The sequence below is a fragment of the Erythrolamprus reginae genome, chromosome 4 (assembly GCF_031021105.1).
Source record: "Erythrolamprus reginae isolate rEryReg1 chromosome 4, rEryReg1.hap1, whole genome shotgun sequence".
NCBI classification, from domain to species: domain Eukaryota; kingdom Metazoa; phylum Chordata; class Lepidosauria; order Squamata; family Dipsadidae; genus Erythrolamprus; species Erythrolamprus reginae.
Window position 1 is genome coordinate 58,402,862 of NC_091953.1, and position 17,618 is coordinate 58,420,479.

At 36.8% G+C, this 17,618-nt stretch overlaps 1 protein-coding gene across 1 annotated transcript in view; it reads left to right on the forward strand.

Annotated features, from left to right (window-relative positions):
• The first annotated feature begins 950 nt into the window (after positions 1 to 950).
• Positions 951 to 17,618, forward strand: part of HUNK (hormonally up-regulated Neu-associated kinase) — a 122,677-nt gene continuing 106,009 nt past the window's right edge. Inside the window, exon 1 of the mRNA XM_070750323.1 lies at positions 951 to 1,004. Coding sequence (XP_070606424.1) covers positions 966 to 1,004 — 39 coding nt within the window. The 5' untranslated portion in view covers positions 951 to 965. The remainder of the gene's footprint in view (positions 1,005 to 17,618) is intronic.

Below are 17,618 nucleotides of genomic sequence, written 5' to 3' on the forward strand. Positions count from 1 at the left end.
TGCAGCTCTGGAGCGTGAGTGCGGTGTCGAGTGCAATTTTGCTTCTTGCACTTCTGCAGGTAACAAAATCTTACATAGGAACGTGTGTATGGGCGCGTTTCGGTGAGGTTTTTTGCTTCCCTGCATGCCCACATGCTCTGCAAGATTTTGCTACCTGCCACAGGTGTAGGAAGCAAAATTGTGCTCAATGCCGCACTCGCACTCCAGAGCTCCGGAACTGCGCACAATTAGCTGCCAGAACAGCCCATCTCTGCAACCATCCCTCCTCCTAAAGAATGAAATATTTTGAAGAATGTTGTGCTGTCACCACAGACAGAAATAATTAGCTTGAATTAAGACATGTTTCTTTAAGACATTGCATTAGGAGAATTGTAGTTAGATTGCACTCTGGGTAATGTAGTTCTATATGTGACCACATCTGTGTACAGTGTTCCCTTGATTTTCGCGGGTTCGAACTTCGCGAAAAGTCTATACCACGGTTTTTGAAAAATATTAATTAAAAAATACTTCACATTTTCCCCCTATACCATGGTTTTTCCTGCCTGATGACGTCATATGTCATCTCCAAACATTCATCCACCTTTAATAAATATTTTTTTAATAAACTTTAATAAATAAACATGGTGAGTAATAATCTAAATGGTTGCTAAGGGAATGGGAAATCGCAATTTAGGGGTTTAAAGTGTTAAGGGAATGCTTGTGATACTGTCCATAGCCAAAAATAGTGTACAGTATTTACTTCCATATCTCTACTTCGTGAAAATTCGACTTTCGCGGGCGGTCTCGGAACGCAACCCCCACGAAAAGTGAGGGAACACTATATTCCTATTGGCTCTGACCCGTGGTGAGGGTAATTGGAGAGAACATTCCATCGGGTTCATTTGATTCACTAAGCAAGCAAGCATGTAGAAGCATCATGTAGAAAAGCATGAGTGCAGAGCTGGGGACAATTCAACCTCTTTACAATGGGAAAGATTACACTGCAGAAGAATTGTATCATAACCGTGAGTTACCATGTGGATACCTGTAATGAAGTAATCTATGATATCTGGTTGTGCTGAGTTAATACTCTGGGAGTGCCCTCTCCCACCTCGAACAGCAAAAATATTTAAAGACAGAATAAAATATTTCCCCTAATGGGAAAAAATCTTAAGGGTTTTTTTTCCCCCTTAAGGGAGGCAGAAACCAGCACAAGTCTCCCTGCCCCAAACAGAAACTGAGGAGGCCAGCTTTTAGAATTGCAGTTTGGGTAATCCACTCAGAATGGCTCCGAACTGGATTTTTCTTCCAACACTATCCAATAGGATGCCTGGGTCAATTACACTAAAAACAAAAAAAAAACAACAAAAAAGGGAGGTGTTTTGGCTCTTCCTGCTCAAAACCATCAGACAGAACTTGATTTTGTGCCAATCCTAAAACACAAATGATATATCAAACAAGTGGGATTGCACATGGGAAAGATTTCAGTGAGCAATTCATTTGTACATCAGTGAATACAAAACTATAAATGAAAAGAGACCTTACTTCTAATTAAACAAGTCAATTAATAGTTGCTTGATTCATATCAAATTCCAGTACATTTACACCTCAGAAGGATTAGTTGAAAAGAGCAAATAAAAGCAACTGGGTTTCCTGTTTGAATATTGCCAGGCATTTTTCTCTTTCCTTTTGAGCAAATCCTCACAGTTTTATATAATACAGAGGATAAGATAAAGCTGCTCTCTTAAAGGGACTGTTGCCTTATCCAATAAAACAAAATGTTTCTTTGTCCTGTGTAGCCAAGAAAATCAGATAATTATCTAGTAGCTGAAACACTTTTCTAATTTTGCTTTCATTATGCTCCTGTCCTTCTTTATTTTTTAAATTTTACAAGGAGTCTATGGTCTCCATCTCCCATTATTTCTTCCTTGTTTTTCTTTCTAAAGAAAATTGAGCTGTTTCCAGGTAGAATTATAGTGTCAAACCATCTTGTTTTAAAAGGATTTAATCATTATACATTCCTTTTTGTCTTTCATTTTGTCCCAGGGAGCAGGGTCTGTATTTTTGTTCATAAAAAACAAGACTAGCATAAGATCTACAAATAGAGATTCTTCAGTTTATCAAATTTCTAATATAAGATACATTCTTTTAAATATCCTCATTTCTTAAAAAGGAAAGTGCTGTGTGGGTGTACAACTGAACACCATGGTTTAAAGACATTGTAATGGTTTGGCCACACAATCTCATTGTCCCAGCTCAAAGAAACTCCAATAGCCTTTTCCTAAGGAATGTCCTCCATTTTGTAACCGGAGTGCAACTGAGGCAGGTGAAGCCAATTTCAGCTGTTCTGGCTTGAAAGTAGTTTTTATCTGGAGGAATGGAAGAAAATATCCCATAAACACTACATATTATATTCTAAGAAGTTAAAGGTGGGTGACCTTCTGGGCTACAAATGATCTGCATCAAGATTGGTCACTTCCATCCAGCTGCTACTTAAAACCCACCTCTGCCGCCAGGCATGGGGGAATTAAGATCTCTTCTCCCCCTAGGCCGTTACAATGGTATGCATTATTATTATTTATTAGATTAGTATGGTATGTTTGTATGTGTATTTGGTTTTGTATATTAAGGGGTTTTAATCTGCTTTTAGTATTGGATTATTATTGTATACTGTCTATGATTGCTGTTAGCCGCCCCGGGTTTTCGGAGAGGGGCGGCATATAAATCCAATAAAACTTGAAACTTGAAACTTGCTGGGGTCTTTACCTGAAATAGCCATTGTACTTAGCTGCCAAAGAGAGCAAAATCCTGCCCTGCACTAATCTATACGTTTATTTTTTAATCAGAAGAATATGAGCCATACGGAGAACCAAGTCAAGTTCTTTCTCAGATCATTATTCCCTTTGGTGAGTGGAAAATAAGAACAAGGGGCAATTTGCTTGACAATCTCTCCCCTGCGCTGTCTCTGATTAATAAACAACGTATTTGAGTTATCCTTTGTAACAAAGGAAGACCTTCCATGTTCTTCGGTCAATCTCATCATTTCCTCCTTCCAAAGAAAGAAATCAAATAAGAAAATTGAATCAGACCTGACTGGAATATGGAAGAAATCACTTTTTCTAAAAGCAGCACTGATTTACAGCAGCACTGACCAGAAGGGACAGGGGCTCAAAACACAAGTGGCAGAGCTCACAACAGTAAGGACAGAGTCCACTTCCTCAGAATTGGTCAGTTTAAATACAATGCATGAGTCCCATAAGTTGAAATCATTCCTGCTATTTCTGGAAGTTTTCTTAGACTCTTGCAGTATAAACATGCCTGGGATAAACATACAGTGATACCTCGTCTTACAAACGCCTCGTCATACAAACTTTTCGAGATACAAACCCGGGGTTTAAGATTTTTTTGCCTCTTCTTACAAACTATTTTCACCTTACAAACCCACCGCCACTGCTGGGATGCCCCACCTCCGGACTTCTGTTGCCAGCGAAGCACCCATTTTTGCACTGCTGGGATTCCCCTAAGGCTCCCCTCCATGGGAAACCCCACCTCTGGACTTCTGTGTTTTTGTGATGCTGCAGGGGAATCACAGCAGGGGAATCACAGCAGCGCAAAAACAGGTGCTTCGCTGGCAACGGAAGTCCAGAGGTGGGGTTTCGAGGACTTTGGTGTTTTGGCGATGCTGCAATTTCACTAATGCTCCCTTTGCTGGGAAACCCCACTTCTAGACTTCCGTTGCCAGGGAAGCACTCATTTTTGTGCTGCTGGGATTCCCCTGCAGCATCACAAAAACACAGAAGTCCGGAGGTGGGGTTTCCCATGGAGGGGAGCCTCAGGGGAATCCCAGCAGTGCAAAACGGGCGCTTCGGCTGGCAAAAGGGGTGAGTTTTGTGCTTGCACGCATTAATCTCTTTTCCATTGATTCCTATGGGAAACATTGTTTCATCTTACAAACTTTTCACCTTAAGAACCTCGTCCCGGAACCAATTAAGTTTGTAAGACGAGGTATCACTGTATATCCATCCTAAGATAAAATACAGAAAATAGTATAAGGGCAGACTAGATGGATCATGAAGTCTTTTTCTGCCATCAGTCTTCTATGTTTCTAAGTGGGTTGCAGCAAATCTCCAATCTGTTCCAGTTGGAGTTCAATGACTTTCCAAATGCTTATTTTATTTATTTATTTTGTCCAATGCACAATAATACACAATGAAGGTTATAGAGGATATAGTAGAGAGGAAATATGAGATATAGGAGAGACTATAGGACAGGGGACGGAAGGCACTCTGGAGCGCTTATGTACGCCCCCTACTGACCTCTTAGGAATCTGGAAAGGTCAACCGTGGATAGTCTAAGTGTAAAATGTTGGGGGTTAGGGGATGATACTACAGAGTCCGGTAATGAGTTCCACGCTTCGACAACCCGATTACTAAAGTCATACTTTTTACAGTCAAGTTTGGAGCAGTTAATATTAAGCTTGAATCTGTTGTGTGCTCTTGTGTTGTTGTGGTTGAAGCTGAAGTAGTCTTTGGCAGGCAGGACATTGCAGCATATGATCTTGTGGGCAATACTTAGATCATGTTTAAGGTGTCGTAGTTCTAAGCTTTCAAGACCCAGGATTGTAAGTCTAGTTTCGTAGGGTATTCTGTTACGGGTAGAGGAGTGAAGGGCTCTTTTGGTGAAGTATCTTTGGACATTTTCAAACTTTCCTTCACTAGTAGATTTTATGCCACAACTATTTTATCTAGAGGCTGAGTTTGATGTGTTGGGAGTGGGAGGTAATTTCTGTCATCTAATTGTCATGTAATTTTATAAATCCAGATGTCACAAGTTATTTTCAGTACTTTCCTAATTAAATCAATTGTGTTTTGTGTGATCCTTTTCCTTGAAGTGTGATCTGTAAGATGCTAGATATGTCTCTTTATATTATTGGGTAGCCTGGTCTTCAGGATGCATTATTACCATCTCATTCTCTGAATGCTTGGGATATGCTATAACTCCTATGGGGCACCGCCATCCAACATCCACTGCAGAGCTACAGTCATAGTTTATTTAGGGGTATTCTGCTACCCTCTGGGAATAGTCCACTTTGCTCAGCTCTTTGAATTCAAAATATTATTCTGGTCTTATGGCACTCTCAGGTTTCTTAGCTCTCACTGTGGCATGAGCATCCTTTTTGTCTTTCACTTCATCTAGAGAAGTTTGCAGCTGGTTGTTTGCATAGTTGTTTATAAAAAAATGTCTTTGGAGACCTAGAAGAGATCGTCTCACATGGTCAGCAGCTGCCTCATGAAGAGCCAAAATAAGCATGCCTCACCAGCAGCAGAAGCAAGAAGACAAGGAAGGCGATGCAGGGCGATAGAGAGCAACAGAGCTCAGAGCAGCAGAGGCCTGGGAGGTGGGGGCAACTGCAACTGGTACTGGGCAACTCCAGGACCGCCTTCTGCCGCACGAATCCCAGGGACTGGTTAGGTCCCACAGAATTGGCCTTCTCCGGGTCCCGTCGACTAAGCAATGTCGTTTGGCGGGACCCAGGAGAAGAGCCTTCTCTGGTGGCCCCGACCCTCTGGAACCAGCTCCCCCCAGATATCAGAGTTGCCCCCATCCTCCTTGCCTTTCGCAAGCTCCTTAAAACCCACCTCTGTCATCAGGCATGGGGGAATTGAAATTTCCCTTCCCCTTAGGCTTATAGAATTTATACATGGTATGCTTGTATGTATGATTGGTTCTTTAAATTGCGGTTTTTTAGATTGTTTTTAATATTAGATTTGTTTACATTGTCTTTTTATATTGTTGTTAGCCGCCCCGAGTCTTCGGAGAGGGGCGGCATACAAATCTAATAAATACAAATGCAAATACTGGGCTGAGTAAGCTGCAGCTTTGGGCTTCACTTGGGAGCCCAATTGGAGCTGGACTTTGTCCTGTGCTGGAGCTCTGGGATTGCTTTTCACCAAAGAGTTGTGATTTTCAATTATGCTCACTTTTTTAAAAGGTGGAATATTTCTGGGATCATCGGGATATCCCCAGTTCAGGCATGATTAAACAGAAACATTAATGCTTTAAAACAGGTCAGAAGTACTTAAAATGGATTGAACAATTAATGCTTAGCATTGTATAATAAATAAGAGGATAATCAGAACTGCAGAAAAAACAGTTGCTGCCAACCTGCCTTCCGTTGAGGACCTGTATACTGCACGAGTTAAAAAGAGGGCGGTGAAAATATTTACTGATCCTTTGCATCCTGGACATAAACTGTTTCAACTCCTACCCTCAAAATGTCGCTACAGAGCACCGCACACCAAGACAACTAGACACAAGAACAGTCTTTTCCCGAACGCCATCACTCTACTAAACAAATAATTCCTTCAACACTGTCAAACTTTTTACTAAATCTGCAGTTCTATTTCTACTAGTTTTTTCTTATCATTCCTGTCACCCATTTACTCCCACTTAGGGCTGTATGACTGTAACTTGTTGCTTGTATCCTAAGATTTTTATTAATATTGATTGTTTCTTCATTGCTTATTTGACCCCCTATGACAATCATTAAGTGTTGTATTTCATGATTCTTGACAAATCTATATTTTCTTTTATGTACACTGAGAGCATATGCACCAAGACAAATTCTTTGTGTGTCCAATCACACTTGGCCAATAAAGAATTCTATTCCATTCCATTCTATTCTATTCTATTAAAAGGCTAGAGTAACATATGCAAAGTAACAAAAGGAATTTGGGTCAAAACAATAAAGTTTACAAATACTAAATGACTAAAGTACTTCATCCCATCTGTGATGCCGAGAAATAATATGGACCAAGAGAGTTTCTTGTTTTCAAAAAGGAATTAATTCTAAGATAAACTATGGTTGACCACATATTTTAGTTTCGTTGCCTTCTAGTCTATAAACTATTTAATAGAATAAGGTAAGTACTTTATTCAGAGCACTGCATTTCAGCAGAATGAAACATTTAGGAGTGGATAAATGGGGGTCTTCCTATTCTTTCAAAATGCAGCTATTTTCAGTATAAAAATACTATCACTACAATAGTTATCATATTTCATAACATGTCAGATGTGCATTGCAAGTACATTTCCAATGATAATATGTACTTCAAGGTAGTAAAATAAAAATAGTTCAATAGTTTTAAATGTGATTCTTAGCTTCTTCATTTGCACAGAATCAAAGGGTTTTCTCTGAAATGTTTAGTGTTAGAATAGAAAGTTCCAATCTGGAGACCAATTCATGCATATTGTATACGGTTTATGAGTTAGCAAGATCTGTGATTTCACGGGACATCAAATCTTTTAAGTCTAAGAAATCTAAGATGCTTGTCATTCGAAGCAACAAATTATTATCTCAATTGCAAAGCCATCTAGAGATGGACTTGGCTAAATCGGTTATCACCTTTCAGAAACTGGTTTCTCTTGCTGACTCTTTATTATATTTTAAATGGATTATAAACTACAGTTATAATGAAGTATTTAGCAATGGCATGGGATAACAGTAATAAGAGCAGCAGTCAGCAAAAAAGAAATGCAACATCAGCCAAATGTTTCTCTTTTGATTATAAAACATTACTGAGATTTTCTATTTTGAAAAAAAAAGAATTACAAAGGCCAAATTTAACAGGAAAACTTTGTATCCATAAGACTAAAATAGAAGCAAATATTTGTTAATAGGATTATATGTTTTTCAGAAATGTCTATGTTGCTTTGTTGGAAAAAATGTCCATCTAGGTTCAAACTGGGGGGGAGTGGGGAGAAAGACACTGGGATCATGCTTGGAAGGATGGTTGTAATGATGAACAGGTCTACATGGTTTGAGACCCTGGGCAGTAGAGCACATGGGTGATATATATATCACATGGGTGTTTTTCTATCTCTATGGCCTCCATGATTATTCTTTTATATATACGTGTTCTGTTTTGGAAAGTAATTTTGGAAAGTAATTGACTTTGAAAAAACTAAATTACTTTCCAAAACAGAACATGTATATAAAAGAATAATCATGGAAGCCATAGAGATAGAAAAACACCCCCTCAGCATGAACAAAAGAGATGACACGTCCCGCCTACCAGAGATTTGGAAACCAGCCTTAAACAAAAAAAACATATCATAATCATCACCATGTCAATCCTTCAACTAAATGTGATTCCACCAACCAATCAAATCATTAAAACATAGCCACCCAATCTATTTGCTACATTCAAACCAAATCTCCAACCCCACCACTATTTATAAGGAACAAATGGCAGTTGCAAGCAAACTATATTTACAGCAGCACGAAGCTTACAACTTCAGCCTGATGATGGTGAATGTGATTTCACCGAAACGTCGCATAGACACTCAAAATATTACACGGGGCAAAACCCGAACTCAGAACAATCCACACACACACACACACACATATATGTCAAATGTTAACTGCCTTGAAATGGTCCTGGGTTGGGCCTAGAGGCAAAAAGGAGCTGTGACGTTCGTTCAATATACCAGGGTGATCCAACATAAAAAAAACCATATATATATATATATACAGTATATATATGCACACACACATACGCCCTCTCTTGGGCTTTGAATTTCAGCTTCCTGTTTCTAGTGGCTGCTGTAGGGGTCATAGCTAACTTTGTAGGTTTTCTGAGTTAAGCTTGGTTGAACTGTGCTGGGTGATGCAATGAAGGGGCTTTAGGCAATTCCTATTATGACTGAAGGCTAATCCTACCTTTTTTGGATCTTGGGTGAGGGCATATGCTTATGAACAGACCTAGCCCTGTTTTATCTCTTAAGTGCTGACATCTACTGTGAGCTATTGAGAAGGTGGGTGCTATTAGTAATGAGCATGCTTCCTGCCTCAAAAACCCTCTTTCTCCTTTTCTCATCCAGGGAAATATAAGATTTTCTGCCTTTTTAATATTTCCTAGAATATTTCATACTTCTAGAAGAGGGAAGGGTGCTAACTTCCTACAGTTTCCAGTGCTAATGGTAATCATACACACAAAATCATATGTCTGAAGATTAGCAATCTTTCAGATTTCACAATACATTATCATTTTATTTACAAAAGTTTATCACCAATTGTTACTTTTTCTGCATTTTTAAAATACAGACTTACCCAATCTTTTGAGGCGTTTTCTAGATGAACTGCACACTTTGTACTAGTACTAGTCATACATGCTCTAAACTTGCATATTTAGGTACACACCTGTAGTAATTATTCCATTTCTTTTCTTCCCCAACTACTTAACTCATTTAATCTTTAACTTTCACCCTATCTTAATATAGCTCCCACCAGTGGTGGGGTACTAGCCGGAACACCTAATTGGGCTTGCCTCCGCGGTTCTGGAAGTCCCATGAGTTTTAGCAGAGTTATACTGCTGCACCTGTGCAGATAGCAAAATTGTACACAGAATTGCAGTTGTGCCCATTTTCCGGCAAGGTTTTTTGCTTCCGTGCCTGCGGAATTAGGCATTTCGGCTAGTAGCCCACCCCTGCCTTCCACTGTCAAAAGCTGATGCAGGATATTTCTGCAAGCATATAGAATAGATGAGCAACAGTAGAAAAAACATTTTATTCTAGTTGAAATGCAATCATTTTTCCTGAAATAGATCGTCCTAGAACATATATAAATTGCATCTACGGAGTCTACGGAGAGGGACAGCATACAAATCTAATAAATAAATAAATAAATCTATAAAGAAGGTAATTAGAATAATTCTGCATGTAATACAACAGCTGATTCTGATATTTTCTCACAATGTATTGTTGAAATAATTTTATTTTTAAAAATGAGATAAAATTGACAGTTCCAGTGGTACCTCTACCTAAGAACGCCTCTGCTTAAGAACTTTTCTAGATAAGAACCGGGTGTTCAAGACTTTTTTACCTCTTCTTTTTTTTTTTTTTAAATTTTTTATTATTTTTCATAAAAAACAAACAAATACATACAAACAATGAACATAAAGTGGGGGTGTATTTCCCCCGCTTCTTATGAAAGTATACATTCAAATATAGAAAAAGAATACATAATTAAATATATGTTAACTATTATATAGAAAAAAAAATTAGTAAATTTGAGTTAAAGTTTACAAATCTTAATATGGGTGTTAGGTAGGGTTAGTATAACATAATTACCAAAGAAAAAATACCTTTAATATAATCCTAATTACTATAGTAAAGTAGTATCAAACCTTCAATCCAAACAGTAAAACTAAATTCAACTATTACTTCGAAAATCTTAGTATTTTGCTTATACTTATACATACATTACTATATCATAATCATCAAAAAGTCCTTTTAAACTAATATTAATATTATTATCACCTAGGTAAAAACTAATACAAAAAAAGATAAAAAAAACAACCACTAGAGATATATCTTATTTTTTCTTATCTATCCATTTGTAAACATTGTTCCATGTTTCATAAAATTTAGTATCCTCTTGATCGTTTAATCTTCTTGTCATCATATCCATTTCAGCGCAATCTAATATCTTAGCTATAACCTCTTCTTCCTTGGGGATTTCCTCCCCTTTCCAGTTTTGCGCATATATTATTCTAGCCGCAGTTAGTATGTGTATAATTAGATAAAAAAATTCTTTCTTGTAGATCTGGTTTGTGACACCTAATAAGTAAAATTCCGGGGTATTATCTATATCTTGCTTTATTATTTCTTTTAATATTTTTTCAATCATCTTCCAATATATTTTTGCTTTGCTACATGTCCACCATTGATGATAATAAGTTCCTATATCCTTCTTACATTTCCAGCATATTGGGGATGTTTTGGGAAACATTTTTGCTATCCTATTTGGTGGGAGATGCCATCTATAAAACATTTTGATTTGGTTTTCTTTTAGAGAAACTGATTTAGTCATTTTCCAATTATTAATCCACACTTTCTCCCATGTGTCTATGTCTATTTCCTTACCAATATTTCTACACCATCTTATCATAGTATCTTTTAAAGTCAACTCTATATTTTTATGAGCAATAAGTAGTTTATATATTTTCCCTATCATTTTTGTTGAGTTAGTGGTTATTAAAGTAGTTAAAGGATTCTTACTTTTATTAAAAATGTAAAGAGTTTTATCCTTCTGATATCTAGATCGGATCTGGGCGTAGTGCCACCAATCTATTATTATCCCTTCTTCTTGTAGTTCAATTCTAGATTTAAGCTTCATCTGATCATTTAATAGTTCTTTATATCTATAAGTCATTTTCTTGTCCTTTATAGACTTTGGATGCGTTATCGCTTCTAAAGGAGCTAACCAATCTGGAATGCTTAAGAAATGATTCTTCTTTATGTCTTTCCATACTTCTAATAAGTATTTCCTTAATGTATGCCTTTTAAAATATGAATGATTTTTGTCCTTATCATACCATAAAAATGCGTGCCATCCAAGCATTAAATCATGTCCTTCTAGGTCAAGTGTTCTTTTATTATCTAAGATTATCCAATCTCTAAGCCATGTTAATGCAGCGGCCTGATAATATAGTTTCCAATTTGGAAGGCCAAATCCACCTCTTTCTTTAATATCTTCTAAACAATTCATTTTTATCCTTGCTTTTTTACCTTGCCATATAAATTTTTTAACTAAGTTTGTTAAAGTTTTTAAAAAGATTCCCCCTGGGTTTATTGGTATTGCCTGAAAGAGAAATAAGACCTTGGGTAAAATGTTCATCTTAATTGTTGCAATTCTTCCTAAGAAAGATATTTTCAAATTATTCCACGTTGCTAAGTCTTTTTTAATTTCTGCTAGTAATTTCATATAATTATCATTTTTTAATGTTATTGTTTTCGCTGTTAAATTTATTCCTAAATATTTTACCTTTTTTACAGTCTTTATTCCAGAAATACTTTCTAATTTAGTTTCTAGTGTTTTATTCATATTTTTGGTCAAGTAATGTGTTTTGCTTTTGTTTATCTTTAAACCTGCTACGTTTCCATATTGTTCAATGGTTTGTAGTAAGGTAGGAACTGTTGTAGTTGGTTCTTCAATTATAAACATTAGATCGTCTGCAAAGGCCTGGAGTTTGTAGGTTTCATCTCCTACGGTTAAACCTTTTATTTTGGGGTCCGCTCTTATTTTAATTAATAGGGTTTCAAGGGTCATAATATATAACAATGGTGATATAGGGCATCCTTGGCGAACTCCCTTATTTATGTCAAGTATTGGTAATTGACTGTTATTCAATATTATATTCGTTGTTTGTTTTGAATATATGGTATCTATTAGGTTAACAAATTTTGGGCCAAATCTCATTTTATTTAATTGCATTTTTATAAATATCCAATTAACGTTGTCGAAGGCCTTTTGAGCGTCCAAAAACATTAAAGATGCCGTCTTGTCTGGATGTTGTTCATAGTACTCTAGTATATTTATTACAGTTCTAATGTTATTTTTAATTTGTCTCCCTGGAAGAAACCCATTTTGGTCTTGGTGTATTATTCCATTTATAACTCTTTTGAGTCTCTCTGCGTAAATGGCAATAAAGATCTTATAATCTACATTTAATAGTGATATAGGCCTATAGTTTTTAATTTTTTCTGGTTCTGTACCCTGTTTATGTATTAAGGTTGTCAGTGATTCTGACCAAGATTTGGGGATTTTTCCCTCAAGTCTACATAAATTAAAGGTTTCTAACATATGGTTTCTTATTGTTTCGTTGTCTATCTTGTACCATTCTGCAGGTATGGCATCTGGGCCTGTGGCCTTGTTGCTTTTCTGTTTTTTAATTGTTATTAGGAGTTCCTCCATTGTTATTGGTCCATCCATGGTGGCCTGTTGATCTTCTGTTATTTGTGGTAAATTTGAAGCCTCTAAATAGTTAAAAACTTCATCTTCAATAACATGATCTTTAGCATATAATTCTTTATAAAAATTATACACAATGTCTGCCTTACCTTCTGTATCATATTTTATTTTACCATCTTTATCTTCTAATTTTTGGATTAATTTTGATTGACTCTGTTTTCTAAGTTTATACGCTAGCCATCTGCCAGGTTTATTTGCATGTTCAAAATATTGTTGCTTTGCTCTTTTGATCTTTTCAGTTAGTTGGTTTTGTTCTATAACTCTAATTTTATGTTTAATTACATTTATTTCTGTCTTTAGATCTCTGTTCTTAATGTGTTGCTGCGATAAGGATTCTAATTGTTTTAGTTCGTTTGTTAATTGTAAGTACTCTAATTTCTTTTCCTTATTGTGTTTTGCTGTATAGGATATTGTTAAACCTCTTATATACGCTTTAACTGTATCCCATAAGTTCTGTGGAGTAGTGTCTGATGTTTTATTAATTTCAAAAAATATTTTTAATTCCTTTTCGATCCAATCCTTATATTTCTTATCATTTAATATATACCTATTCATCCGCCAGTTGTTCTGTTTATTATTCATCGTCATATAGACCACTATTGGGTTGTGATCAGCCCATGTATTAACGTCTATCTCGACCTCTCTTATTTGTTCTGCCACCGTTTTTGGTGCCCATAACATGTCAATTCTCGTCCAAATTTTATGAGGATTGGAGTAAAAGGTAAATTGCCTTTTGTGAGGGTGTCTTTCCCTCCAAATGTCGCTTAGTAATAATTCCGCTTTCATTTTTTGAAAAGTGCTAGGTAGTAAATTTCTTCTTGTTTTTTTGCCTTTTCCCCTTTTTTTATTACCTCCCCCTCCTGAGTGGTCTAATTGTCTATTCGCGATAGCATTGAAGTCACCTATTATCAATACATTATCAATAGCTAAATCTATTATTATTTGGTGTAAATTTTTATAAAATGTCATTTGGTCTTCATTGGGAGCATAAATAGAAACAACCACTAGAGGTCTAGGTTCAATATCTACTTGCACAATCAATATCCTACCCTCTTTATCCTTATATATTTGTTTGGAATTTATAGAATTCTTAACATACATCACTACACCTCTTTTTTTTTGGTCTGCTAATGCAGCATACATTTTTCCAATTTTGGGATTCAACAGTAATTTTTGGTTATCTTTTTTAATATGAACTTCTTGTAATATTGCAATCTGAACATTTTGGTTTCTAATTTTAGAGAAAATTTGCTTCCTTTTTCTTGGTTCGTTAAGTCCATTAACATTTACGGAAAAGATTTTTAAGTCTTTATTCGTTGTCATTTAGTGGGTTTTTTGGTTTCTCGCTGAGGTTGAACTCTTCTAGCACCTTGGTCCTGCTCTATTACTTGAGCAGTTGCCCCCAAGTTTTCTTCTTGCTGAGTTGGTAATTTTTCCCCTGGTTGCTGTTGAACTAGTTGTAGTTGGACCACTTGTTGCTTACTTGCGTAGTCGGAGTGGCCAATACCACTCTGTTCAAGAAAGTACATGGCTTGTTCTACGTTTTCCAGTTTGTACCTTGTAGAACGCCATGTCAGAGAAAGTCCTTGTGGAATAAGCCAACGGTAAGTAATGTTTTCTTTAATCAAAATTTTAGTTAGAAAGTGATAATCTCTTCTGTTTTCTCTGACACTTCTTGGAACTTGCTTTAGTATCTTTATTTCTACTCCCTGACGTTGGGGCGGGGAGTTTCTTGAATGATGAAGTATCTCATCTCGCAACGCCTTTCTTGTAAACTTAATATGTATCTCTCTTGGGAGGTTGTGCCGACGGATATAGCTATTCGAGATTCGGTATACTTCATCGATTTCTCTCTGTAAAGCTATGGGGTCCTCTTGGAGTATAGCTCCAATAATTTCCGCCATAGTCGCTTTTAAGTCTTCATCTTTTTCCTCTTTTATATTCTGAAATCGAAGTCCGTACGAAGCTCGTTGCATCTCCAGCTGGGTAATAGATTCATCATATATTCTGTATCTCTCATCGGCTCTCCCTTCAAGATAATCCATTCTTTTCTCATTTTTATCAGATTGTTCTTCAACTTTTTAAACTCGGTCGTCACTTTCTTGAAGTGTTTGTTGGATCTGCTTTATCTGGTCTTTCATCTCGCCCATATCAGCTTTCATTTGGGCCATCTCCACTTTAAATTCTGCCAAGTCAGCTTTTATGGCTTCTCTTTGTTGTGTTGCCTCCTCCTTTATAGCTTCTCTTTGTTGTGTTGCCTCCTCCTTTATGGCCTCTCTTTGTTGAGTGGCGTCTTCTTGTGATTTGACCATGAAGTCCTTCAAAGTATTCAAAGTCTCATGTATAGTTGCAAGATTGGACTGCATTGTTTTGTCTTTGTCTTTGTCTTTGGTAGACATGGTTAACACTTGATGCAAGGGAGAAGAATGCGGTGACACTTGTGGAGATAGGGTAGTTGGTGTAGTTTGTTTTTTTGTTGTTTTAACAAGGGTTGAAGTATGGGACATTATCAAATTAGAATCCACTATTTCAAATTTTGAGGTTAGTTTCAATTTTATATGTAGTGAAAAGGAAAAAAAATTACTATAAATTCCAAATCTGTTAAATGTATTTTGTTTCCCTTATAATATAACTATACCAATTCAATAGCAATTCAATTAATAACAGAATTCAAAAAAAAAGAAGGGAGAAGAAAGAAAAGAAAAAAGAAATATTATTATTTAGTGCCACAGAAAAAAAAGAACAGGTATTAGCCTTTTCATGTAAAAGGAAGACAAAAAGTAAAGGAAGGGAAGGAATATCAACTATATGTAGAAAACAAAAGAAAAAGAGTTGGAGGAGAAACTTTAGGAGGAGGGAAGAAAAAGGAGAAGGGAAAAAAATGAAGTAAAAAGAGTTGTTCAGAAAGGAAAAGAAAGAGGGTAATATTTTAGTTCAACTATTTAGAATAGAGCAGGAACCCAAGGTTTATTAACAATGCATATAGTTCAAACCAAACTTCTTCTAGTAATAGAAATGTCCAAGAATAGGGAAGAAAATCAAAGAAGAATCAGGGGGAAAAAAAACAAATAATTATTCAAAGACACAATAAGAGTATTATATACTTAAGTTCTTCTTATAAATCCTATAGTTTTGCTAGGAAGTAGAGATGAAAATCCAAATCTCAAAGGGTAAAGTTATATTTGATTTCAATTCAAAATTCAAAGAGTAAAACAAATCCAAGGCTTGCTTGTGTTCAAAATGAAGTCAGTTTATTTTCCAAATTCAAGACAGGAACAAAGAAACAGATCCCAAGATGGAGTCAAGTTAATTTCCGTGCAGCAGGCAGATGTTAAACCAAAGAATTCTCAGCAAATAATCCAAAAGGTGTCAGCAAATAATCCAAAAGGCTCAGCAAGTATTCCAAATAGGTTAATCCAACAATAAGTAATCCAAAAAAGAAGTGATTTCAATCTCTTCTAGATTCCATTTAGTTCATAATTATTAAGTTATTTCATGTTGTGAAAAGGAGCAGCAGAAGAAAAAAAAAAAAAAGGCAGCAAGACTGTGTTCCTCCGCTTCAAAAATTAAGTCCAGAACATTATGATTTTAAAAGTCTATTAACAACAAATTCTGATCATCACTAGGAATTTCCTTTAGCAGTTAAAATTTTCTAAATAGTCATGTCAAATTTAAACTATTTTGTTAAGCCATAAAGTCAGAAAATTATTTTATAGGTTCCAAAGTTCACGTTCAAGATGGAAAAGTAAAAGTGAAAAAAAGAATTAGGTCCGGCTGTTATTTGCGGATGAGTTTAAACAAGAAAAAACTTTCACTTTCGCCCTGGAGAAAAAGAACTTTTACTTAGAACTTTTACGATCTTCTGGCTTTAAACACGAAACAGAATAGAAATTTTTACCTTAGGTCCTTTCTCTGCTATATTCTTTTTCAATGTAGATGTAGATATTTATACTTTCACTTCTTTGATTTTTGTTCTTCCCGCTGAGTGAGGGGAGAAAGCGCTGGCCGGTCCTCTTAAACAAAGAGGAGCGGTTCTCCCGTCTTCGAAGCTGTGGGGCGAACCGCTGCCTCCGGAGTCCTGGAGATGGATCCTCGGGCAGAGGAGAGCCCCCTGTTCATGGATTGGGCCATCCGGGCCCGATCCGATCGCAAATGCGACCTTCGGAGGGGGTAGAAGGGATTCGCCTGGCAGAGCCCTGCCAGACACGTCCCGCCGCGATCTCCACCAAACCGGAAGCCCAGACTTTTTTACCTCTTCTTAAGGACCATTTTCTACTTAAGAACCCAAGCCGGGAAAAATCTCCCAGGAAATTTGAGAGCGGCACGAAGGCCCGGCCAATTTCCTGCCATTCCCCCTTTAATCCCGGCCATCTCAGGCTTTTCTGGGCTGCCAGAGGAGCCTTTCGGTCAATGGAGTGGGAAGTTTCCCCCTCTCACCCGCCTGGGTTTCTCTCTCTATTGCAGTGTATGAGAGGCAGCCTCACGCCAGGTGTATGTGAGGCGTGTGCTCCTCCTTGCCGCCTCAGAGTTCCTCTTTTTTTTTAAGCCTTAAAGTTTTTGATTTTTTTGATTCCCCTCACCTCACCTTCTTCTTCGGCAGCAACTGTCCTCCTCCTCTTCTTCCTCCTCCTCCTCCGACGCAAATTCCGAGCTTTTATTTCTTTCCTGATGGGTTTGCACACATTATTTGCTTTTACATTGATTCCTATGGGAAAAATTGCTTCTACTTACAATCTTTTCTACTTAAGAACCTGGTCAGGGAACGAATTAAGTTCTTAAGTAGAGGTACCACTTGTGAAGATTAAGCACAAGGATTAAGCACTGG